This window comes from Pleurodeles waltl, chromosome 2_2, assembly GCF_031143425.1.
Source record: "Pleurodeles waltl isolate 20211129_DDA chromosome 2_2, aPleWal1.hap1.20221129, whole genome shotgun sequence".
Classification (NCBI taxonomy): domain Eukaryota; kingdom Metazoa; phylum Chordata; class Amphibia; order Caudata; family Salamandridae; genus Pleurodeles; species Pleurodeles waltl.
The window spans coordinates 846,172,451-846,198,011 of record NC_090439.1 but is presented as its reverse complement, the minus strand read 5'-3'; the positions used below and the strand labels follow the sequence as shown (position 1 = coordinate 846,198,011).

Here is a 25,561-nt window from a genome sequence, read left to right as displayed (position 1 = left end):
AACAACCACCCACTGTAGATAGGGTTACCTATACTGCGGTGGTGGAAATCCTCAGTACCACGGACGTCTCCCTATACGGAACTGAGGGATCATTATATTATATGAGACTGAGATATACCGGTGGACCGGAAAATTAGAGTCTGACCAAACATTGGCAGCGCCATGTCGCGTAGGCTCTCATTATCCTAATGAGACTACTGGATTTTGAGCAGCAAGATCGTTCACAGTGTGGGGGACTAAGTCTGACCCACGGCGAAGGACCCTTGTCACTCTAAATCCGGGTTTTTCTCCGGCTAACTAGCAGTGCCTCATCTCTCCCAAAGGGAAAAGACAATTGGGCAGCCGAGCGCATGACATCTTAGTACTTCCCAGGGAAGTCGTGGTCACTCAGGTCACAACCGGTTCTCTCACACACAGTATGGTCTCATATATAAATGACAAAAGCAGTTTTAAGTTTTAAGGATTGGTGTAATAAAACAACTGCATTTTAGAGAGCAAAGCATGAGCTGCAATAACCAAAACTACACAGCACATTTGGATTAAAATACTAACGATGAGAGTGAAGCACAAGAGTAAGGCTATCATAGTGCAACTAGATCAGGTTCTCTCGAAGTTATATTCTGAGCACAGCATGTAAAGCTCTAAGCCTGCCTTTCAGGTTCCCCCGGGAGGACATCAACCCTCAGACCTGAGCAAAGGCCTGTAATCTGCATCAGCATCTGCAACGGTGCAGTCAGCATCTAGTTGTAGGTTCCTGGTCGGAATCTCCCTCTGACGTGTACTAGGACTAGAAAGTGTTTTTATAACTAACACGCAGATGTTCTGAGAAAATGTCCCTACGTAAGGATGTGTACTTTCTACGAACACTAAAGACTAAACTTCTACCACGTTTACCGGCAATGTACCAGACTGTAGCCTTGACTGAAGCACAGGGTGATCAAGAATGCATTGTTTGAGAACACAGTGCTGAACTAAGCTGAATAGTGTGATAGAAGGAAATTAAAACAAGACCGTAAAACTGGTTATTGTAAAATAACAGTGAGAGGCTGAATAAAATGTACGTAGGGCAAAGTGCACAAAGGCCTAATATGTGAAACTAACGTGCATAAAGCTATATTAAAAATGGCTACACTACAAAAGGCTAGGCCCTAACATGGTCAGTTTTTCTGAATATGTCCCCAACAGTGGCTATGTCAACTTTGGCTCACTTGTAGGTTCAATGACCTCCAGAGTGCACAATAATGCACCTTATCCCCTGTCCTTTTTAATTTATATGTGCAGCTTGAGTAACTTGATTAGGACTGAATGTTACCACATCCTTCTGTATGCTGATAATTCCTTAAAACGCAAAGGAGATACAACTAACCTACTTGTTGTTAAAGGAGGTATGTGGATCTCTGACCTTTGCAAATGGAAGAAACACATATACCTGATATTATGGTGAAGAGAGTATGGGTTTTTATTTAACCACCATTTACCATTTTTGCAGTAAATTTATGAGGTATGGACCACAGCACTTGGCATGTTAACACGCAGGAAAATGGGACCTTTTCTCACTTGACAAGTTTTCTCAAGTGTGCCCAAGTTCTTTTACATGTTTTCTCAAGTGTGCCTAAGTTCTTTTACATGTAGTTTGTTAAAAATCCATTTATATCGGCTTGATCATTCTGCTCTAGCAAAATTTAGGTACCCTCAAAACATGTCTGTAAGAACTGTGTATACCCAAAGGAAATTCAAACATATTTCATGTGCCAGAGAAAAAGTGGACGGACTGAACATTGAGAAAAGTACTTAATTACAAATTGTTTGCCTTTTAGACAGAACCTGCTATGAAACAGGACCATCCTTTTTTATCAAGGATGACTATTCTGCATTGCACAATAAGAACACTGCGTTCCAGTACCGCTTTATTGGCCAAAGTGCTGAAGATCTATAAAGTTGAGTCAGTAGAAGATCTTTTTGGTGCAAGGATGCAGAAAAATATTCCACTGAATATCTGACAGATTTATACGTTTTAGAACTTAAAAATAAAAAAATGTCCGTCTTATATATTGGTGAAATATTAGTCTAACAGGATATGTATTTTGTGATTGTGGCCCCTTTCTTTTTGAAAAGTCTGTGACTGGGATTTGGTGTGCATTATGATTTTTGCTATGGTTCATCTGGCTTTGTGATGTTTTTGTTACATATTATTCATAGAACTGATGTGCTTGTTTTAGTTGTCCTAGTGCCAAGATGCCCTAGTGAATGAAAGCTTAATAAATATAATAATAATAAAATACAAATCCTCAGCGTGATTGCTGCGAGAAGTTTTTGTCTTTTGAAAGAAGACTAATTAAGATGTACATTTGAATTGCTCTAGAAATGGCAATAACAAGTCCTGATGAAAGAAATGGATCAGGACCCCAAAGTGCCACAAATTCATTTTGTATAACCTGTTACCCTCAAGCAAAAACATGCTTGAATATACAACAGTGATAAGTAGAATAGTTACCTCATTATTGTTATTAATTTAGAACATAGTTTTAAAGTACTTAAAAACTTCACTTACAAAGGAATGACATTGCAAATAAATTGGGATCAAATCACAAAAAATAGTAAATATGCACCTTCTGATTTAGGTCTACATTCAGCGTCAAGATTTACACCTTCTTTTAGGATTCACAATTATTCTCATAAGAACACCTGGAAAGTTGGACCTGACTCATGTTTCCATGCAGGCTTCTCTGAAGATCATTGTCTATTCCAAAGGGATCTACTCTACTGGTAGGGAGTTCTCCACAGTGAAAGGGAGCCCTTGTGCTTATGAAAGTTTTTCTTCTTTAGGGTCAAGCCCACAAGCGCTCCGTCCCTGTTGTAATCTCTCTTTGGGCTTTTAACCACGCCCGTATCACGCCTGTCACTTTCAATGGTTAGTGGGCTTGCCTTTTAGAATCTGCTTTCTTTCATTAGTGAAAGGCATGCATACGTCATGCCTTTTCCAGTGTTTAGCCCACCTACACAGCACGGGTAAACTACTGAAAACATACGAGGCTCCATGTTTTCACCCTGGTTTCTGCACTACTTTATATTTTCCATGCAGCACGAATGCGCTAGGTTTTACATAGCACCATCGCCTTCGGTTGTTGTCTTTCAATTTTGTGGCAAGGAAAGTCCGGTTAGGAGTTTACAACGCGAATATCTCTACCTCAAGCAAATGCGAGACCCACTGCATTGCAAATGCTTGTTTATTTCTGCAGGGAAACATTTTCCTTGTGAAGAAAGGCCTTTTCACGGGTCTCCACAAAATGTGGGAGTGATCAATTTCCCTTTCCACCTTAGAATTAGGGGAATTACTTCATCCTTTTACTGAAGTAAAGCTTTGACCATTTTCACTTTGCAAAAGGGATGGAGAGAAGTTTGGGAAGTCCACAAACATACACATTTATGGGCTTTCTCAAACTTCCAAGAAAAACTACACCTTAGCTCTTCTGCTTTGTAGCCCCTGAGTGGGATTTAGGAGTGCAGATTTCTCCATATTCATGGTAGAGAAATCTGAGCATGTAAATGCATATGCTCCTGCCAGGAGCCCTTGTGTTGATTCGTGGTAGGTGCAAAAAAAGGTATACTAGACTGTAAAATTAAATTTATGACCAAATTTACCTTTCGAAATAGACACCATTGGATTTAACTAGTGAAACACTGTTTAAGTTGTATTTGGGACCTAGGGGGCGCAAAAGCTGTGTGTGACACTAGTCAGGGTTATGACATGAACAAATCCAAATCTGCTATGTGTGCTATTCTTGGGGTAACATGGCTGTTAGGCCCCAAACCAGGTCTAGCTTTCTTGGTAAAGATGGAAAACGACACAAGCTGCATTTTTCAAAGGCTACAAAACACCATCCATATGAGTCACTAAATGCATAGTTACAGACTACACAAAATTCTATGAAAGGTCTACACTAGTTTAACTCATTTCTGCTACATGTTTGGAGGCATCTAGAATCTATACACTCCTATTTTATAGAACACTATTCTGGGATGCTGTAACACTACAAGATAGACGATATTAGACTGTTGATGCTAATGTGTACTCAAGACAAAAAAAAACAAAAAAACTTAAACAGGTACACAAACTGCAAAACAGAAAAATTACAACATTTCAAAAAATGAAATATACATAATTCAAAATAATTTCTGTAGACTATTTATGCGTTAATCCATGACAAACAGCAGCAGCACACACCTTGAAATTTCAAAAGTGGACAAGCCCCCAATGAATTAAACACATTTTATAATATTCTGCCCACAGTAAAAGGAGTGCAAGTCACAGGCCTATGTATTCCAATTTCTTAGTTTTACCTCTGCTTGTCTATAATCCTGAAGTTTGGCAAGTTCATCAGCAAAGTTTTTCAATCCATTTTTTAGGCTTGGTGTCTCTGTATCAGCAAATGCATGAACTTCTTTTACCAGCAGATCTGCTTTGTCTCGAAGTCTAGCAGTTTTTCGAACATATGCAGCAAATATTTGGCACAGATCTCCAAAATGTTTTTCCACATTTGTTACAGCTTCCTGGATGTGCCTGGTCTGACTATCCCTAAAAATTGAAAATGAGAAAATTACTTCTTTCAATAATAACAATGAAGTAAAGAAAAAAATCATTATCAGTTTTATTGTTTTACTTCAACTATTCTACATATTCTGCTACCAATATGATACAGATCGCAAGTGATGCCCCATCACTTTCACAGCCATGCAGTTTGCAAGCTGCAAAAACCTGGGGTTGAATGATTTTCTAGAATGGGGTACAAATAATATCCCAAACACAAGGGAGCCTCAAAGGTATCTCAATCACTGATTTACTTAATCACTGATCCACATACCTTGGTCTGTCCAGAAAAGGTTTGCTGTGAGGCTAAAAAGGGACGTCAAGACATAAAATAGAGAGACATTGAATAAAGAGCTGGACTTTGATCACATTAGGTATTGAGGCTCTCTACGAGAGTATACCCAAACGGCTACCTTAAAAGATGTGGTTAAAAGATGTGGTTAAAAGATGTGGTGAGGGAACTGAATAATTAGGAATGGTTTTATAAAGCACTGACTTACTTTATTAAGCAGTGTATTGAGATACTGAGAATGCCTTGGCTAAGCACCATCTGAATTTCAAGGACAATTCTACTGGCAAGCCAATAGGGGCTACATTTGCCCCCAATCTAGCTAACATCTATGTCACACAGTTTGAAGCAGTAATCCAGAGGTATGGAATTTCTATCTCCCGGACATCATGAACATATTGCTTGGGACCAAGCAGTTTTCATATTTATTTTATCCTCTGACAAGTAGGCCCAAATCACTGCAGCACAAAGCTTTTGGCTGCCAGTTTACAGTATCACAGTATGGCCCTTGGAGAGAGGAGAACGTTTACCACTAAGGTAAGACTTTTATCCCTTCATACTTGTATTCTTGAGACATTAAAGTTACAGTGAGAGTTTCTAAGGAAATTAAGTTAGGCCGAGTACTTATAAAGAGATGCAGGGAGCTATTAGTTTAGCTTGCATTACAGACTGGCTCCAATGTAATTTGATGTTGCCTGCATTGCTCTCAGAAAGCTTCCATATTATATGGAAATACAGGAAGCAGCTTCAAAGCAAGATTGTTTTTTTTTTTGCTTTTAAATTAAAAATGCACTCAATTTTACCTATTGAAAAACATTTTGATAAACAGTGTAAAATTTCTCTGAATCATCATTTAGTAAAATGCGTTGAACGCATGTCAATACTTTTAAAAACAAATGGGCAAATCTGTGTAAACCCACTATGGACAACATAACAGGCAACATAAAATAGATTAAGGACCCAGTTCTTGGAAGAACAAAAGAGCACAAAAGCACACCTACAGGTAAATGTCGTTACATGATTGTAGATTTCAGCAAATCTAGGTCAGGACATGAAGCGAGGATTCTGCAAATTCTCTTTTATTCCAAGTACTTCTGCATATAAATGGCTCAATTATCGAAAGAAAAACTCGATGTAACAATAAGAATGACTAGCTTTTCAAAGTCCCAGTCCAAACTATAGTCCAAATCAATGATGCAGTCCAGAGTAACCACCAATCTAGGCGACCACGGTTGGTACAAGAAGGACATTTCTCCATATCCTGCCCTCATGTCTTGCTGTTGCGGCACTGGCGATATGTGCCCTTTTCATTTTCCTTCAGTACTGGTATTTACACTGTAATATTACAATAGTGCCTTATTTCCTTATGGCAAAACAGGCTTTGTGACTTGTAGGCTTCCTTCCTCAGTGGCACTTAGTATGCCTCGTTCTCTCTTTTGGGTATGTAGGCCTAGCGTGGAGTCCTCTGGCCATCAGGTGGCACCAGAGGGTGTGTTTGCAAGGCGATCCTGCACGCAGTCAATAGAAGAGAAGGAGTACAAAGCAACTGGCCAGGGCAGCATCCCTGGGGTAAGAGAAGCTTGTATTTGTAATTTTTCACACTTGGTGGGTCCTCTTTCACCTGTGTTTGGGGCAAGGAAAAAACAGACATCCTCTGCACTGTATCTGCTCCACTTAGGTAATTTACTTTTGCAAGGTTCCAGGGGGCAGGTTTGTCAGAAGCCTGTTGTTGGCCTAGGTTGCTGATGATTCTAAGCAACAATGGTAGAGTTGAATGAAGGGGCTCTGTATGCAGACATAGAGCTACTGTATTACTCCCAGAAGTTGCCAGACACTTAACACTACAGTCAGCAGAGCAGAGTCCAACGCCTTACCACACCTGAAAAAACAACTTCTTTAGCTGCTGGCTTGCCAACTTGAACCACTCCCTGGAGGGAAGTGTTTGATGGGGCCGTGGCCAAGCCAGATCATCGGAGGGCAAAAGGTCCAGCTGCGGCCAAGGCAAAATCTAAAGTCATGGTCGAGGGAGAGCCAGGGGATGCCTTTGAAAGGCTGATGAATGCCTTCCTGAACACCCACTGGCAGGCACTTTACCCTTTCACCAAGAGGCTGTTGGGGACTTTGAACCCCTTTTTGGTGCGGACCAGGGTATGCACACAGGTGCTGCTGGCTCCAACCGATTGGGTGATGATGATGAACTGGGCCACAGCCAGCCAAGTTGGAAGACCTGGCTCTGCCTTCTGTCGGTTCTAATATGCTTGAGCCGGAAGACTTATACAACCTTAGGTCCTCAGAGTAAGTACCCTAGAAAACACAGGCCAATATATGGCTCATAGGCTTTGAAAGTCTTTGGACAAGGAGGCCAGGAACCAGCTCCAAGCAGAATTCCTTGTACATACCCGGAGTTGAAGGTGGAGGGCCCGCCGGATATGGTAGGGCCACTGACAAAGATCTTAAATATAGCAGTGAAAGACAAGGCTTCAGGTACTCTCATTCAGCCAGATATTCTGTCACGTTGGGAGCAAAGAGAGCTTTGTTTTCTCAGAAACAGTATCTGCGCTTAATCAATGGAACAAAGTGTTCACTGCTTATTATGATTAACCCCCAAGCTGGGGGAACTAGCAACATCTGAGGCATGCCCTGTAGCAGATGTAGGCTGTTTTGGTGGCCCTTTTCTCAAGGAGCTCAGTACAATCTGCCACCAATTTCACTTCCCTTGACAAGCCACTAGCTTCCATGAAGAAGGTGATTTGGCCAAAGACCTTTATCCTGGTGAGTCGAGGTGAGGGGGCACTCGTCTGTTGCATAGCTCTCGCAACACTCTGATCGAGAACAAGCACTTAGACAACTCCAAATACAGTTTCAGGATCACCCCACATTTGGGAATTTCTTCCCCTTCAGAGGTGGCAGAGCACAACTAAAGGAGTCTTCAAAAGGCACACCTAATGCCCCAAGAGGGATTTCTGGTAAGGATTAGGCCTTCTTCCCAAGTTAAAGGAGGGAGAGCATTTGTGGAGTTTTTCCCCACCTGGTGCCAGTTGATTGTGGGCATTGTAGATCATCAAGGGTTTCAAGTAAGGCTTTTACACTATCCGAGCACAGGAAGTGCATCCCAATCAGAGTAAAACAATAAAAGAGGCTCTGGGAGATGCAGAGGTACCTGAGCTTTCAGCCAAACAAGCCATAGAAGAGTTTACCTCCATGCCAGGGTCCAGAAAAAAAGACAAGGGTTTCCGCCCTGTAAGCAATTTGGTGGAGTTCATTGGGTGGCTGGTTCACTGCAATTCAAAATGGAAAGCATTCACCTCTTGAACATTCTTCAGAACGGCAATAGGACAGTCAGGCTGGACCTGAAAGATGCTTATCTGATGGCCCCTATGTGTCCGCCTCATTGACGTTTTCTCCACTTTTTCTGTAGGAAGCAGATTTTTAGGTTCAAGGTCTCAAGAGTCATTTGGTGCTTCACCAAGTTCCTCAAGCCTGTGGTGGAATTCCTCAGGGCCAGGGGCATAAGGATGATTGTCCAGCTGGACAATATCCTCCTCATGAATCATATTTACATAGGTGTGGGCTTAATTCGGGGTCTCATTTCTGTAATCAATGAGGACGGGTCGGAGTTGGCCCCAAGTCGGACCATCACCTTTTTGGGGGTTTGTGATCCAGTTCAGTCTGGTGATCCTTTATCTCCTGAGGAACACGCTGGGAGTCCGCCTGGAGACAATTGAGGAGTGCTCTCTCTGCAGATGGAATTCTACTATGCAAACTGGCCAGATTGGAGGGTACAGTCTCTGCTTCCTTTTAGGGAATTTTCCTGGGCCCTCTTCAGTATCAGAACGCGCAAACATTTTAGGCACTACACCTCCACAGGGACGTGCAGTACTTGGACATGACTGCCCTGTCACAGGAGGCCGGCAGGATGGACCTTCAGTGGTGGCTAGAGCACATGAAGACCTCTGATGGAGGGACAATTTTCGAATGCTCCTCAGATCTGATTCTACAATCAGATGCGAGTAAGTCCAGCTGGAGTGAGCATTATGGAAGCATGACTACAGGCAATCAACCGTCACAGGAATAACTGTCTCTTTACATTTTTAAGTCCTGGCAGGATCTTGCGATGTGAAGAGTCTAGTAAAGGAATAATATCATGCTGCATCCTGTTAAGAATGGACAATGTTTTGGAGGTACGTTATTTCAACTGCCGGGGGGGCACCAAATCACAGATGTTGGCCAAAGACTTCTGGCACTTTTGCCTAAGCAGAAATATCTCAGTAGTGGCAGATTACCTGCCAGATTAATCCATTGTAGGGGGAGACTGGACTCCAGCAACTGGAAATGAATTGCAGGGTTTTCCTGACAGGAACGAGACAGACCTCTTTACCTCCCCCATCACCAGTCAGATGTAGAAGTATTTCATCTGGCAGATGTATCTGGGGACTCTAGCTATAGTTGCCTTTCTCCAAGATTGGTATCTGGCCCTCAATAATGTGTTTCCCCTATTTGCTAACAGTGCACAAATGGCAGCCCATGTTGGTAAATGTAAGGCAAAGGTGGCATCAGCAGCTCCTTTTGGGGGAATCCAAATTGAATTCCAATTCTGTTGGGACTTTCCTTAGATTTTCCAAACCTTCTTCCTCCCTACTTCTCGAGGGCATCTTTAACCTAGGAATTCTGAGAGGGGCTCGATTTTTTCTTCCCCCAGAGGCAAAGTAGATAGATCCCTGGCATGTCAACTGGATTCTTGGCCTTCTAATGATGCTGTTTCAAGGGAGGATTTGTCGGCAAAATTGTCAATGGTGCTGTGTCTGATGTCTTGCAAGAGGTATCTGATGTCAGAGCCTCATATTTGTCAGATATATATATATATATATTAACATTTTCTTTATTGCTATTCAAAATGGAAACAAAATAGATATTACTGGCAAAACAGTACTGACATGATATCAAAATAGTATTCTGAAGTGAAGAAAAATATGTTAAATAGATTTTACATCATAAAATCATCATTAGACAGCCACTTTAGTAGTAAGATATTGGGTGTACAATTATAAATCAGTGATCTACAGTTTCACTGACATCGAACATCATATGCTTACAGTGACTCAAATTACAAATATGCGTTGTCCCCATCATTTTTCTGTGCTGTGTAAGTGAAATGTTAAGTCACTTCAGGTGGTTTTGAGACACTAATAGGTTATTATGGGGCAGGCAACAAAAAGATCTTCAGTGGGCCTTGCATGTCTTTCAGTCTGGATGGGGGGTCTAAATTTGGCACATACCTTAAGCTGCTTACTACAGTTTGTGAGCAAGTCAACCCATTGTTCATATTTGGAAGATCGCGCCAACAGCAGGTCACTAGCCATTTGATCATAAATAAATCCAGAACTATGAAATGTTTATTTGTGGCAGGTATCTCCAGCACACAACCCAGAACTGCAACCCTTGAGCGATGGGCAAGCTATGGTCCATAAAGTCACATAATGCAGTAATCACCTCTTGCCAGTATCCCTGCACACTACTACAGGCCCAACAGAGGTGCACAAAATGTGCCTCCAGCCAGCAACAGTTAGCGCAGTTGGAATGGTCAACCAGTAAATATTTCCATAATGATTTTGGGGTATAATATGCCGGCTGCAAGAATTTGTAATGTGCAATGCGCTACCTGCTAGTGGGGTGAAGTAAGCCTGTTGGTGCACAGCAACAGTCCCACATTGTCTCAGTTACTTCAAGATCCATTTCCTGTTACCACCTAACTCTTGCAGAAGCATCATATCTAGTTCCACACTATATAATTAGCTGCTGTGTTGGTAGATGTTGAAGCTTCTCTAACACAGGGCAGGCAGTTGGCTCCGAGGGGAAATCAGGGACAGCCTACCTAAAAGCATATCTCAACCTTTATTATAGAAAAGTGTCCAATGTGAAACAGGATATGTTCCTGGCAATGTTTCCAAAGTATTAAATTGTTTATTTTTACATACATACACTCCAAGTTATATGTTGCAGTGTGTCGTAATGTCAAGGTATTTAAGGGCTTTCTTGCACCACCTCTGTAGAGACGTCTGGCACAAAGTGGACCGCTCCATCCCAAAAAGAGAACTCTCACATTTGCCAGCTTCTTTTGATCCTGGACAAGTTGTGAATCTGATATATTCTCAACGATGCACTCCTTGGGGCTCCTAACGTATAATGTCATATCATCAGTGTATAATGATATTGGGATGTGTCTGCAAGTGTACCACAGGGTATGCTCTGAGTATTTTATGCTCAAGCCATACTGCCAGAGTCTCTAGAGCTATTGAAAGTAATATCAGAGATGGAGGACTGGCATGTAGAGTGGCTCTAGTAATGTTGATAGAGGCCAAGAAGCAGCCATTCACCAGAACTCTGGACTTTTGGGGTGAGTAAAGCATTTTGGTCTCAATCTGCCATTGAGAGGGACAAGCCTATTCTATACAGGGTGGTGAACAAATACTCCCACTCCAGGGAGTCAAATGCTTGGGATGCATCCAAGAATACTGCAACTGCATCTAATTCTGGGCTTGGGTTATTTAAAAGAGCAAACAGAGCGCAAACACTAGGAGTCGTTGGCTAACCTGGGACGAATCCTGACTGATCTGGACACAACAAATCTGGCAGCAATAGATTCAGGCAGGTACAGATCAGTTTGGCTAATTTCTTAGCATTGCAATTTATACAAGTCACAATATTGTGAAAGCTTCCCCATGTTGCCCAATGTCACAATTACAGCGCCACATAAAGTAGAGGGTAGCTGATGGCACTCTTGAACTTTCTCAAACACTGCCAGTAAATGAGGAGCTAATATTTCCCCATAGAGCTTGTAAAACTCTGCGGGTAATCAGTCAGATCCCAGAGCTTTACATGTGTACAACCCACTGATCATCCACTTCATTTCATCAACACTGTGCCCTCTCGATTCAGCCTGTCAGAATATTTTATCCGGAAAGAGTCAATACCAGCTGAGTATTTTATCACGTTTCTTTAAAGGTGCGTAAGCGGTGTGTGGTCACCTGCTGAGGGCATACAAAGTAATGACAGCAGATATCCATCCTGCAGGTGCGCAGCAATTGTTGATTGACTTATTGCAACCTTTTGGTACAGTTTCTTCTGCCACAATTGTCAGACGGGTTTATAATGGACTACGTCGGAAGCAGGAGATGATACATCAAGATTTGGTGTGCATTCAGCCAAATGGGTCATGTCTTCTAAGGCCTATACACTGAAAAGCAGATTGGAAAACATTATGAATGTGACTGATTGGTCATCATATTTAAGAAATGCTAGTTCAAGCCAATGGGAAAGAGGATGGAATATGGAGTAAGATTCTTCTTGTACCAACAGCAGTGGCACTGATTGGTGGTGACTAAGGACTACATGGTTCATGGGGAATGTAGTTTGGATAGTACCTTAAATAAGCTAGTCACTGTTACTGCTATAGGGAGTTTTTCCTTTTAATACTTGAGCTTTTTTACATTCTGGAAATCTTAGAATGGAAGAAAGTGAGCAAAATCCTCACATTTCTTCACGGTAGCTTGGAAATTTCAAATTTACAAGAGTATATAGACATAATCCTGCAAACTGTAATCCTAGTAAACACTTGTTAATTACATTTCACATGAGCAAATGTATTATTTCCTCATGTGAAAATATGCTCAGTGATTTGAAATTATCTTTTTCTACTTCCTGTTTTTCCTCTCCCAAGAGACATTTTACTTCTGTCCTTGTTGGCAGTGAATTTCCAATCTTTTCAAGTGTGGGAAGAAGTCAGAGAGGAGTTGGGGAATACCTTAAACCTGTAGGTTTGGAGGGGTGTACAGACTCACAGTGAATTCCAACCCTGGAAATACCACTTATGCCCGCTTTTCCTAATTTGTTCAGTTTCAACTTACTGGAAGTACGTGGTGGAAACATGGTGTGCAATCCAAGTGTGATCCTGGAAAGCAATAACATTACTGAAAACAAGACAAAAAAGTCCAAATTCAGCAATGGGTCTTTTGTGTAGATTGTGCATGGTATTCCAAAAGAAACTTATAGCTGAAATAGAAAAATTATGAAAGAAAGCAGGAAGAAAATAGCAATTGGTGAAGTTTTTATCTGTAATATTAAAAAAAGGTAACATAGCATAATGTATGTAAGACTCTATTGGTTGCTGGGATATATAGTTTTTGTTGGTTGTCCGAAAACATGTAACACCCAGAGCCAACAACTAAAATGCAACTTGTAATAGTTTTTCAGTGTTTCTCCACTATGGAGCTATTCATATGATGAAATCAAATGAATGAAAAACGGGTATGAGGGAAACCTATGAGTTTGAGGAATGTGCACAGGATACTGAGTGTAGGAATAGTGGGTATCTGTACACTTCTGAATTTGAGGTTACCCATACTATTGTGAATCAGAAGGCAATTTGCAAAGTATGATCTTTTTTGCACGCTGACTTACCTTTGGAAGCCAATTGTGAAGAAAAAATTAATTCATGATAACAAATGTTAAACTATTCTGTGTGCTCACATTTCTCCAGATTAAAACACTACCCTTTTTTGGTGGTTCGACTTAGCGTCTTTGGCACAAAAGGCCCCAAAAGACAACGAGGGGCCAATAACATTCCCTGTCAAACAACTGACCTGTTTTTGTGATGGGGTAGATGTGATATTTGGGCCCAGACCACTGTTACTTTAAAAAATATACCCGACATCAGTGGCTTTCTACCCCTTCCTTGCCATGGGTCAGACTGGGGCAAACCCCCCCAATGTGCCCTCTGTGGAGGGGGGCAGAAAGACTGTAATGCCCCTTGCTGCTTTGATTGGGCCGATTGTCAGGTGTAAGGGTGGGCTGACTCCAGCCCTTTTTTTCCTCCCCAAAGTAAAATCCCTAATGCCTAGCATGCTTACCTTCCATGCTTGGGGTCATACTTGAGGAAAACCCCAAATTCCCTATCTGCCTCCCCGAGTGTTTTGCTCCTTTTGAGAGTTTGGCAGTGAACGTGATGGATTTGCTACTTAATCAAAAGTGGTTTGATTGGAAGGTGAAGAAAATAAAATGTAAGAAACTGTTTGGGTTTTGGTGCCTGGGTGAAGTGACACTCTAGGCATCCTTTCTGAAGGTTTCTCATTAATTAAAACCAGACTGAACTAAAATAAAGTGGCTGCTTTTCATAGAACACTGCATTTGAGAATTTTATGATCGGGATATTGAATAAATTGTTGCCATTCTTGCTCAAGGATTTTGAGGATTGATGACCCCCTTTTTTTCTACTCCCTTTCAAAGAGATTTCTCACCTTGTGCTTTTAATATGTCAGAGCTTGTTATGTACTGTTTGATTTTTTGAAGAGTTCTTTTTATTTAAGGATTGATAGTGGGGTTGCATATAGGGTAGTAATTTGAAATTATAAACTGAATTACATAAAACTAAACTGCAAAAAATCCTTTGATTATGCATATGCTTTATTTGACTTTTTTTCTTTTTGTTTGCAAATGGACCTTAATGACCCATCATTCAATGCAGTAGTGCACAAAGTTAACTGTGAGTGACCAAAAAGCAGTTTTTAGGTCGAGTGTGCAAGCGCTCTGACAGCAAGCCCATCACTATTTCTCATTCATGGGCTTGCCTTTCAAAAATCCTTTGTTATCATTGGTAAATGCTTTATGTTTGTCCCTCCTTGGGGTGGTTTTGTTACCGCCTTGGTCATTAATCATGTTACATGGATAACTGCATGTTTGCCGATACATTTGAATGTGAGTTAACTTCTTTTTCCTTTTGTGTCTCTCCTTCTCGCTCATGGCTGCCATGGTGCTTTGAATTGGCTGATTTATGTCAACTGTTTTACTTTTAATTTTCAATTTATGTGGCAAGAAAAGTTAAGTTAGAGCTATTAGCGTTGTAAATTCCAAACTCAAGCAAACGTGAGACCCACCGCATTGCATATGCTTGTTTGTGTTGTTGACCCCAATCCTTTGTGACAAATTTAAAAGAGAGGACACCATATGTTTGGACACTTTGGGGTGAAGGCATTGTCAGATGCCAGTATGGGAGGTACTCACAGCTTATTTTTACTCAAAAATGTTTTCCTGTTGTCTAGTGGACTTCTTAACCCCTGGGGCAGTGTGTGGGCAAACCCACTATCTTCCTAAGGGGGGGTAAGGCAAAAAGATAGCACTGCCCCTCTTAGGGTAGGGGCATAGCTCAATGCCAGGGTGGGACACGCAACCCTTTGTTGGTTTGTTTGTTTTTTAAACATGTGCCCTGGTGTCTTAGTGGGCTTTTGGCCACACCAGGCAAGGAAACCTGGATGAATACTCCCCCAATCTGCCCCAGGAGGGGCAGAAAGATTGTCGCACACATGGTGGCATGGAGGTCAGACATGGGGTGGAAGCATTACCCCCTGCCCAGTTGGGCAGATCCCAATCATTTTGGCCCACCTCCTTTTTTAGGTCGAGCATTCGAGACCTCTTGTATATATTTTAGTATATACTTCTATACTTCTTTGTGGGGTCTATGCTTTGTCACTGGTTTGTTTCAGTGTCCTTAAAAAATCCTTGCTTGCTAGTGGTCAATCCTTGCTCTTTGTTCCATCTTTCCCACAGTTGTACACTCCCCTGGAGCATGGCCCTAGTACTTGTACCCTTCCACTTGTGCCTATGTAGCATGTGCTTAGGGATTACTTTTTTCAAAGGCTAATAGCATCTGACCAGAGCACTGGATGTATCAGTGGCTCCAGTGTGTTTCTGTTAACATGGCTCTAGTCTATTACTTATTTTCATCTGCAGTCATATGTGACTTTGTTTATTCCATTCGTTACTCTCGATTTTCTGTTCCTGCATTACAAATGCTTGTTCCTTTTGTTTGTCTCTGCGAGCTCACGGGGGCACTTTGAACCGGCCACTTATGTCAACTGTTTTACTTTTTATTTTCAGTTAGTGTGGCAGGAAAACACCGATAGCTCTCACTCGAGCGAACGTGAGTCAAATGCTTGACTTAAAATCGTTCCTCTGAAGCCGATTGATAGCCGGGGACCCCCTCAGTGCGTTTGGTAATTACCCCAATAATTCCTTCATGCTTTTTTAAGTGTTACCGTCTCGGGCTCCCAGAGTTGATCGGCGGCGCTGGATAGTGGCATTTCGGCTAATCGCTCTGCCTCATTCCATCTGTCGCAGGTTGGGGGCCAGGGTAATCGCTGTCATTGGCAGGAAGGACGAACCAGGATATATACAAGGCCAGCCGATAAGCACTGACATTGAGTGCGACTAGGGTGCCTCTTGCAGCGCACGTTCCAGTGGAAAAAATATAGAGGCGCTGGAATCACCGCTTTGTCTTGGACATCAACAACCTCAGAAGTCAGAGGTATGCCCCCTCTTTATACTAAAGTTCTCGAACGTGATGTTATAAACCAAATTATTGAATGTTTTTGGGGCCTCACATGCAATCTCATAGAGTGAGGGGGCATGAAAAGTGTACGGCGAGCAGAAAAAAAGCTAACATTTAAAATAGCATTTTGAGTCCACAGTCTGCTTTTATCAAGCTCATTAATGAAGAAAAAGGGAAAAAACATCGCGCAACGTTTCACACAGTATAAAATCTGCAAAACATATTCAAATACGATATTGATTTTTTTCTTCAAGTTTTTGAGCAGCGCTTTGTTAATTTAGAAGGAGGCCTGTATTGAAACTGAACGTTTCCTATGGAAACTGTGCAAGTTGGTCGACATTAGACTTAACATTATTTGCAGCAATTTTAAAGTGTGCTTCCATTTCAAAAAGTGTAACTGTGATTAGGGCAATTAGTGGAACTATTCTGTTGATGGGGATATCAACGGTGTATGTGTGAGTCTTGCAAAATAGCAGTGACAGGACAGCTGAGGGGCAACATGAAATATTTTTATTATGTCTTCATTATAGAGTTCACTTCAAAACCTTTGCTCAGTGTAGGAGACCTAGGTGGGCTTAAACCACAAAGATTTTCAGAGAGAAGCTGAATCTTGCTAATGAATTTTCGTAATTAAAACATACAAAAAACCTCTGCAAATCAGCCCTATTGAGTGGGTTCCCACGACGATCACCGTAGGCCTAGTATGAGACCCGAACATTCCCTTCCAGTTTTGTATTGAAATTTGGCTCCCAGGATGGCTACGCGAGTTAACACTTGTCACCGACATCTGCTATGATCTGCAGGTCCCATTTTTGAATCCTCAGAAGGTCAACCCAGGATTCCATCCTTAAAGGGTGACCTCTTCATTCTAGGTCATTACAGGCACAGAATGTTCCTTTGGTCACCTAATTCATTCTGGGTGTTGTAATTTTACTTTGATCTAATTTGACAAACACATCTGAAAACAATGATTTGTTGGTTAAAATGCCAGCGGTAGAGACAGTGTCTACAATGACCTTAAGTAAGGTGGTCACGCTACATCCTTCTGAGGTTTGAAACCCAGGCGCCATTACATTGAAAAATAGAGTGCCACTCACATTTTTTAGAAAGAATGTGATCCTTTATAGGTTGAGCGTACAAGCGCTTTGACCTGTTGTAAGTATTGTTGGCTTTAAACCACGCCCATGTCACGCAGATCACTTTCACTCGTTCGTGAGCATGCCTTTCAAAAATAACTTGATGTTATTGGTAAATGCTTTACGTTTGTCCTGCCTTGAGGCTTTTGTCACACCTTGCAGATTGCCCCTGTTACATGGATTACTGCACGACTGCCAATATACTTTGGAGTGAGCAAACTACTTCTTTTGTCACTCCCCTTCGTGTTGCATGGTGGCCACATTGCGAACAGGGCCAATGGTGTGAACTTGATCAGCGGTATTGGAGCGCTGGTCACATTGTTCACAGCTACCTAATCAGAGTCAATTTTTCTGGCTCTTTCCTTAAAATACTTAAAACGAGAAACAGGAAAAAAAAAGAAAGAAAAAAAAACCTTACTCGCCGCTCCTCAGTTCTTGCAAACAGCATGCACAGGCTCCCAGCCTGCCCTGCAGCCAATCCGAACACTGCTCTCATGCTGCTGCCAGCATGAAAACAGTGTTCGGACTGGCTGGAGCGTCCGGGCTTGGTGCTCCGAGGCAGACTGGGAGCCTCTGCTTGCTGTTTCCAACCCAGCAACACACTGCCAGGTTGGAGAGAGTCCAGTGCGCATGTGCGTTTGGCCGGCCCAAGGCAGCCGACCAAACACACATGCGCACCGAGGGAAGTGCGGTGCACTGACCCTCTGTCCCTGTCACACCCCATGGCCCGCCCCTTTAACAATAAAACAATAATACACATAGTTTATTGTCGTTTATTGTTAAAGGTTTACAGTTGCTGCTGATGGTGGTGGGGGAGAGGCCAGGGAATCTCCTCCGCCATAGCGGAGGAGCCACCGTTGTCTACATCATCTCTGAGTCTCCACACTACGTTATTGGGGACTCCAAAATAATAACCCCTACCATCATTCATTATTTTTTTAAGCTATCTCATGGCTGGAACTTTTGTTTTACACCTGGGATAAGTTATGTTTTATGGGCATTGTTTGTAATCTCTTTTCAATAGTCCTGCTAGCCTTGAAAACTTGTAATGCACTATGTTCTCTATGGGATTAATATATGGTTACACTGCTTCACTTTCTCCCATTCTTTTTTCATGTGGTTATGCTCTCCAAGGGCTGACTGTATGTTTACATGACCATGTTTCTTCCAAATGCTAGTTTTATTGTGGTGTCCTTTCGTGACTGTTCTGAACATTTCAGCCAACATACTATAATATTCGTGGCACGAAAACTCACCCCATAATGCTTTGCAGGGCATTACGTTTACAAAACATTTTTGCTCATAACTCAGCCTGTGATGGTCCTAGGTCAATGGGACCATTTTCAAAACACTCTGTCTACATAATCTCTGGGTCCCCCCACTAGGTTAGTGGGAACCCCAAAATAATAACCCCTCCTACCATTCAGTGTCAATTAAGCTTTCTCATGGTGACAACTTTTGTTTTACAGCTGGAAGAAGTTTTGTTTTAAAGGCCTTGTTTGTAATATCATTGTAGTAGACCTGCTAGCCCTAAAAACACCCTCTAGGGGTTAAGTATATGGTTAGACTGCATTACTTTCTCCTGATTTTTTCATTGGGTTATCCCCTATAGGGGCTAACAATATGATTACATGACCGTATTTCTTATAAGTGATATTTTTGTTACAGTGCCCTCTATGGGCTGTTTTCAGCATTACAGTCTAAAGCCAAAAGTTTATTTCTGATAAATGTTTATATGATAATTGTATATGTTTTAATAATCTCTCATTATAATTATGACCATAATTCAGGCCAACTTAACACCTTTATTACACTATGACTGTTTGAGCACTCTTGATATGTTTGGGTGACCCTCCTAGTTTACTTCTCCCCTGTAGCTGTCTTGTGTCTGTTTTTGGGGAACTGTGTTAGCCAGCCAGCAACTCTGGTGGTGAAAGTGGTATTCTATTGGAATTAGCATGGCGGATTTAAATTAGGATGCTAAATGGCAACATTTTCATTTTTTGCCGCAGATAGAGGAAGAAGGTAAATGGAAGTGCTTTACTTATATGCATGGCCACTGGAATTATATGGCAGGAAAAGATGAAATTATGAAGCAGGGTTGAACTTATGTGGCAAGAAAAGTCCAGTTATGAATTTACAATGCCAATAGCTCTAACTCAAGCAAATATGAGACCTATTGAATTGCAAATGCTTGTTTGCCTTTTTATCCCTTGTGTCTAGAGCGCTTCCGACTCCCCTCCAGGGCAAACCGGGGGTATACTTCATGATCCACATGGGGAGGGAGGGCATAAACTAAGTTGCACACATTTTGGGTTGGAGACATGGCCCAGTGCATGGTCAGGCATCCCCAAAACCTTTTCTAGGCTTCCTGTCACTGCTGTCTAGTGGGGTTACTGCTCCCCCTGCCCAGAGGGGGGCACATTAGGGTTAAATACTGGCCTGCATTAATATACTCTTGAAATTGCTTGTTCCCTTCCTTTTAGAAACTACTCCTCCCTCAGACACCCTCACTGTACAGAGTTAGTATTTCCCTGTAATAAGGACCAGAATAGGCAAGAACAGATTGCCAACTATGGGCATAGTCAGCCACCAAAAGGTGATAATATAAAATGTATCACAATACTCTTTAAACTAATTTTGTGTGCGGTCTTGACACTGTGCTCCAGAAGGCATGTTGACATCCCCATTGTCTGAGAGACTGCATCCTTCCAGTTACTCCAAGTTAAAGCCAGTCAGTGTAAGGATCTCTATGGTGGCAACATGTGCAGTGTATTAATAATATCCCTGCCCAGATCCCCTTATTATCCTAGATCTTAGCATCTGTATTTAGGAGAGCAATTGGGTGGTAGGAGGCACAGAGAGGGAGGGTCCTTGCCATGCTTAGGAAAGAGTGCAATCTCCACCACAGCCATCATAAAGGTGAGTCCCATATCTGCAGTGAATGCATTGAAAAGCGTCAGCATGCGGTCCTGGAGGAAGGGGAGAAATGCTTGGTAGAAAGCCACTAGTAGCCCATCTGAGCCAGGAATCTTGTCAGTGGGCAGGCCTCTCCGAGGAGGATGCAGCTTAGCAATAGTGAAGGGGCTTCCAAGTGTTCAGTGTGATGTGGGTCGAAAGGGTCCCAAGGACAAGCATGAAGATAAGAGCCTATGGGGTCTTCAGGAGGGTCCTCCCTATTAAAGTTTGGTAGAAGCTTATGAAATGCCTGCTGTTTCTCCTGTTCAGAGGTGGCCCAGATCAACTGTCCCCAGTCCTAATTTTGGAGAGGTGTGCTTGGGTATGTTGTTGTCACAGTTTGTGGGAAAGGAAAGTCCACACCTTGTCCCCTCCCTCAAACTACTGTTTCTTCAGGGCGAGTAAGGATCGTTCAGCCCCATTAGCCCTGGAAGCTCTCAGCTGACGTTGCAGGACAGCTAGTTGTCTCTAATTGTGTATGATGGGGGTGAGGTGGGGGGGGGGGGGGGAAGTCTGGTGAAGATGCTCAAAGATTTTGATCTCAGTAGCTAAACCTTTCTCAACCAATTGGGATATTCGCGCAAGGACAATTACTATAGAGGATATGACACCCTTGATGGTTGCTCTGAAGCTGTCCCATAAAGTATGATCAGAGTTTCTCGTCTGGTCATTCAGGTCAAAGTAGCCCGTGATTTCTTTTTGGATCTCAGCCACATCAGCAGGGTCTCGGGGGAAAGAGTCACCTCAGGTGCGCTCATTCCCTGCTCCACACACGCTCCAGATGAGCATGGTGCAAAGTAGATATGTCAGAGATGGTAGAAAAATCCAGATCTTAGAGGAGCAAGTGAGTGAGATATAAGATGGAATACAAGGTATGAACATGCGAGTAAAAGTAGTCCCACGTATCAGGGTGCCTATAGCACCATACATCAACTAGTCTCAAGTTGGTAAATTCTCTTTTGAGAGTGGCGAACATCGCCTGGTATCCTGGAAGGAGGCAGCACTACGATCAAGGTCTGGGTCCCAAACTAGACAGAGGTCATCCCCCACAACAAGGTCATCCCCCTCACCTGCCAGCTGGAAGGGTGCTTGTTGGAGGTATCAGCCATTTACATCCCTTACCATTTTCAGTACTTTAGCACAGAATTCTGCCTGGTACATGATGGCTACCCCAGCTGTCTTGGTGGAGGCATACACCCAGCAATGGATGGAGTGTCCTGGATGGGACATGCAAGATGTGTCCTCCCGCAGGAGTTAAGTTTCCCGAAGGAAGATGACATCAGAGTACTGCAGGAGGCGATAGTGCCATACCTGCTGCCATTTATTAGGGGAATTGAGGCCCCATTCAGTTAGGGAATAGTAGATAGTGTTTTACAAAAAGTCAGTGTGGGAGAAAGTTGATTATTCTTTGCTTTTAAGAGGGATGGGAATCTCAGGGATCACCTAGTCCTCACTAGATCTCAAAAACAGAATGCATGCTAAAAACAAATTATACTCTAGTTACTGCCAAGAGTCACTACTCCCAAGGTTCAGGGGATGACTGCCTGCTCTCTTGAATGTTTTACTAAAATAGAAACTTTTTTTTAAGCCGGACTATTTCCTTTAAGCAACATGAGCTGCTTTTTTTTTTTTTTTTTTAAATATATCTTTTTTGAAGTTGTGAATGCAAACAAAAGGATCGTGGCCTGCTGTTCTTTGCAGTCTATTGTTCTATGTTTATAGACAATTACAGTCGGTCACGAAGAGTGAACTGCCCAATTAATATTCAGGTGGATTTCAGACCTCCCTGCACCTGGAGATTTTGTGATGTGACCTATTAGCACCTACATAACATCTTAACATTAAACACTGGGTGCAGACATGCTTAGTACATCTGGTCCCTAGTGATCAAAGCAATGTACAGTTAAATGCATCAGTGCACGGATTGGGATCACTGTTTTCAGACTACTCACCTGAGCTCACTTTCTCACAATACCATATTTAATGTTATCTTAAGGACTGGCAAAGTCCTTCAGTTGAAGCCACCATGCCTTTTTTTATTGTTGCTCTTCTGCTGTTTTTCTATTATGCATGGCTCTGAAAAGGGCACAATGGGTTCATCCTCACCCACTCATGCCCATGTCCCTTGCACAATGATGAAAGGCAACTGTAGAGATTAATGACCGTTTCCAGTTCTCATTACCCTCCATTTTCTGTTCTTTTATTTTCCAAAAGGAAAGAACATAGAATATGGAGCACCCCACCCTCAAAAGGCTCAACATGGAGGATGAGCATGTTGATGAGGATAACTGTGCTACTGACACTCCTTATCGCAATGTTGGTGATGAACCTTTTCAAGGTGCTTTTAAATCTTCGATTCCCTCCAAATTCTTTCTTCTCTTAATGCTTCCTACTCTCACCCTTCCCCCAAGGATTCTTTCTTCAACCTTAATGGTGAAACAATGTTCAATCCTTTTGAGCAGATTTATCCAAACTCCTTTGCATGTGTCCTACATCTCACATCACTAAAATTATCCACTGCATCGCCACTGGCGAAGTCACCTGCAATACTATCTGCTTTGAGTGCTCTTGTCTGCCAATCTTCTGCAACATTCGGCACTCCATTATTCACCAAAAAAGCTACAGCCTCGCTGAATACAGTCAATCAAGTCACCTATGGGGACTGGGACCAACACACTTGTTTTTTTTTTTCCCAAGAGGGCCCTCACACTACCACCTCTACTGAGCGTAGCAGAACCATCCTACTGCATAAGGATTCAAACCTGTGGAACTATCCTCACAGTAGAGTTGAGGGGACCAAGGAGTTTCTCATTGGCAATGCTAGATGTGACAGTTTTGATTCCTGACTTCTCTGTCTTTTGACAGTTTGCTAATATTCAGCCTGAAGTTGGGACCAACATTTATTCCACAGACATTTGCCTCATGATCTGTCTGGATAACATCAGTCTGATGCACCAGTGTTCCACCAACTTGGTTCATCATCTGGCCTTGACTCCCTTTTTCTTCTCCTCAATATGTGCTTCTTAGTCAACTTTGAGAAGCCTTATTGTACTCATCAGATGGCAACCTCCGTGGAATGCCTATTTTTGTTGATTTATAAATATTTTTATTAAGCATTTAGGCATGATCCATTTTACATAAGAAATCAACAACGTATTTTTTCTTTCATTCCCCAGTCACACATTTGTTTCTTAGTTCTTTTTGGGATAGGAAGCAGATAGCATGGTCATGTCTCAGAACAACCACTTGCAGGCTCCAAATATCATCTCATACAATAATTATTTAGTTATATTCCTTTCTACCAGGTTAGGAGCTCAGTTCAAGGTTGTCTGTCATTTCCTGTGGACATATGATTCAGTATAACATCCTATTCCTTGCCTGGGCTTGCCCCCCTCTGGGAATCACCTCAATGCTGCAATCTCAGCCTTCATCCATTTATACAACTTCTGCAGAACTCAAAAAATCTACTAACCCGCTCACTGTCAGGAGTCAGATTTAATCAGGGCAAGCTATTTGTAGGGCCTAGAGGCCTGTTCTGCCAAGAGAGCTCAAACTGGCAGGAAACGGGTGTCCTGTTCATTCAGAATGTGTATGAGCTATAAAGATGTCTTTAAATCTTGTCTTTAGCTTGTCACATTTGCTGTGCGTTCAAAGACAGAGGTCACTTGTCAGTGTATGACTTCTTACAAATTGCTGCTTATCTTATTTTATGCTGGAGAGTGGCATTTATTTTTTTCTCTTACTGCAAGGATAGAGGATTATGTAAAGTGAACTGCCTGACAAGCGCGCTGGGGTACAGGAAGTGGGAAATAAAAGGCTGCAGAATGTGAGTGGTTTGTAACTTGTTAAATAGCTTGTAAATTAACTGCACACGCATTTTAAAGCATATAAACATCTAGGAAAACACTTTTTGTAATTCAGAGGCGTGATGTAAACAAATCTTTTAATAGGATCAAAACATTTCAGAACACTTTACTTGGAAATGTGCAAATAATAGACATTTGCTGAAACACGATTTTCACACATAATCGTTTGTACGCTACATAGTTTTATCAGTGAAAATGAATGTAATTTGGACATTTTGTGCCCATTTCAATGGAAAGTTAGCCATCTCCAAATGACAGTGTGCTATCACACCATGCTTTAGGAATCTATTCTTTAAAAGTGAGAGTTTTTAAACAAACTCAGAAACAACCCATCCCCCTCCCTGATGATAATGCTGCTAGTAAACTAAGAGGCAATCCAGGAGTCACCTGAACGCTATTTCTGGGCTAGATTCTTATTATACATGGAGCAAAACTTTAGCTTATTAAATCAAGCTAAAAGGTTTTTGTACAGCACACATGCTAAACTCACAAATTTGAAGGTAATCACATATGTGATAATGAAGAAAAAGGCGTCTCGGTGGAATCAAATATTTTCAGAGGATCATACAATTTGAGACCAGCATATGGGTCATGAGCATTACAGTTAGGTCAAGTAAATTTTTCAAGTGACTAGACCTGCAGGTCTGGTAACATATTTTAATGATTTTGCAAGGCCTGTCCTCTGTCCATGTTGGCAGTACCAGGGCGTCTGTGTTTTTCCTGCACATTTTGATCTGTCGATAGGCCGTGAGCAGTGCTAAATGTGCAAAGTGGCACGCCACCACCTTTGGTGCTCCAGACCTGGGCGTCAATCCACAGATAGGGCATCAATCCTAGTGAGGAGCCCCTAGGGGCCTGTTCCAAATGCAGGCTCACCATTTGTTCTATGCAGTCATAACTCCTAACCCAATGCGGCAGCAGCAACAAGCATCCGCTGAACATGTGCAGAAGATTAGGGTCTTCAGTTCTGCACCTGGGGCAGTTATCACTCACATTAGGGAACATCCTATGTAGCCAACAGGGTTTCAGGTATGTGTGATACAGAATATTAAACTGTAGCAATCTAAATCTAGCACCCCCAATGTCACCACCCATGTCCCTCAATGCTGTCAGATCATCTTTGTCAAGGTTACGAGTGCCTCATAAAGATGTGAAACTTCCCTCCAGTAAGTGGCCAAGCACATCATTAACATTAGTGCCCCATGAGTCAGTCAGCGGAGGTGGGGGGAGGGGCGGTCACCCTAGTACCCCACACAGTCTGTGTTGTGTAAAGGACATTATAATCCAGAAATTGCCCTGCACTTATGGAACTCCTCTTCCTCAAGTCTTCAAAATGCAATACCT

General features: G+C 42.2%; 1 protein-coding gene across 1 annotated transcript in view; it reads right to left on the bottom strand.

The window, feature by feature from the left end:
* Nucleotides 1-25,561, bottom strand: part of CIBAR1 (CBY1 interacting BAR domain containing 1) — a 306,725-nt gene that overhangs the window by 257,000 nt on the left and 24,164 nt on the right. The window contains exon 2 of the mRNA XM_069220467.1: nt 4,342-4,576. Within this exon, the coding sequence (XP_069076568.1) occupies nt 4,342-4,576 (235 nt within the window). The remainder of the gene's footprint in view (nt 1-4,341; nt 4,577-25,561) is intronic.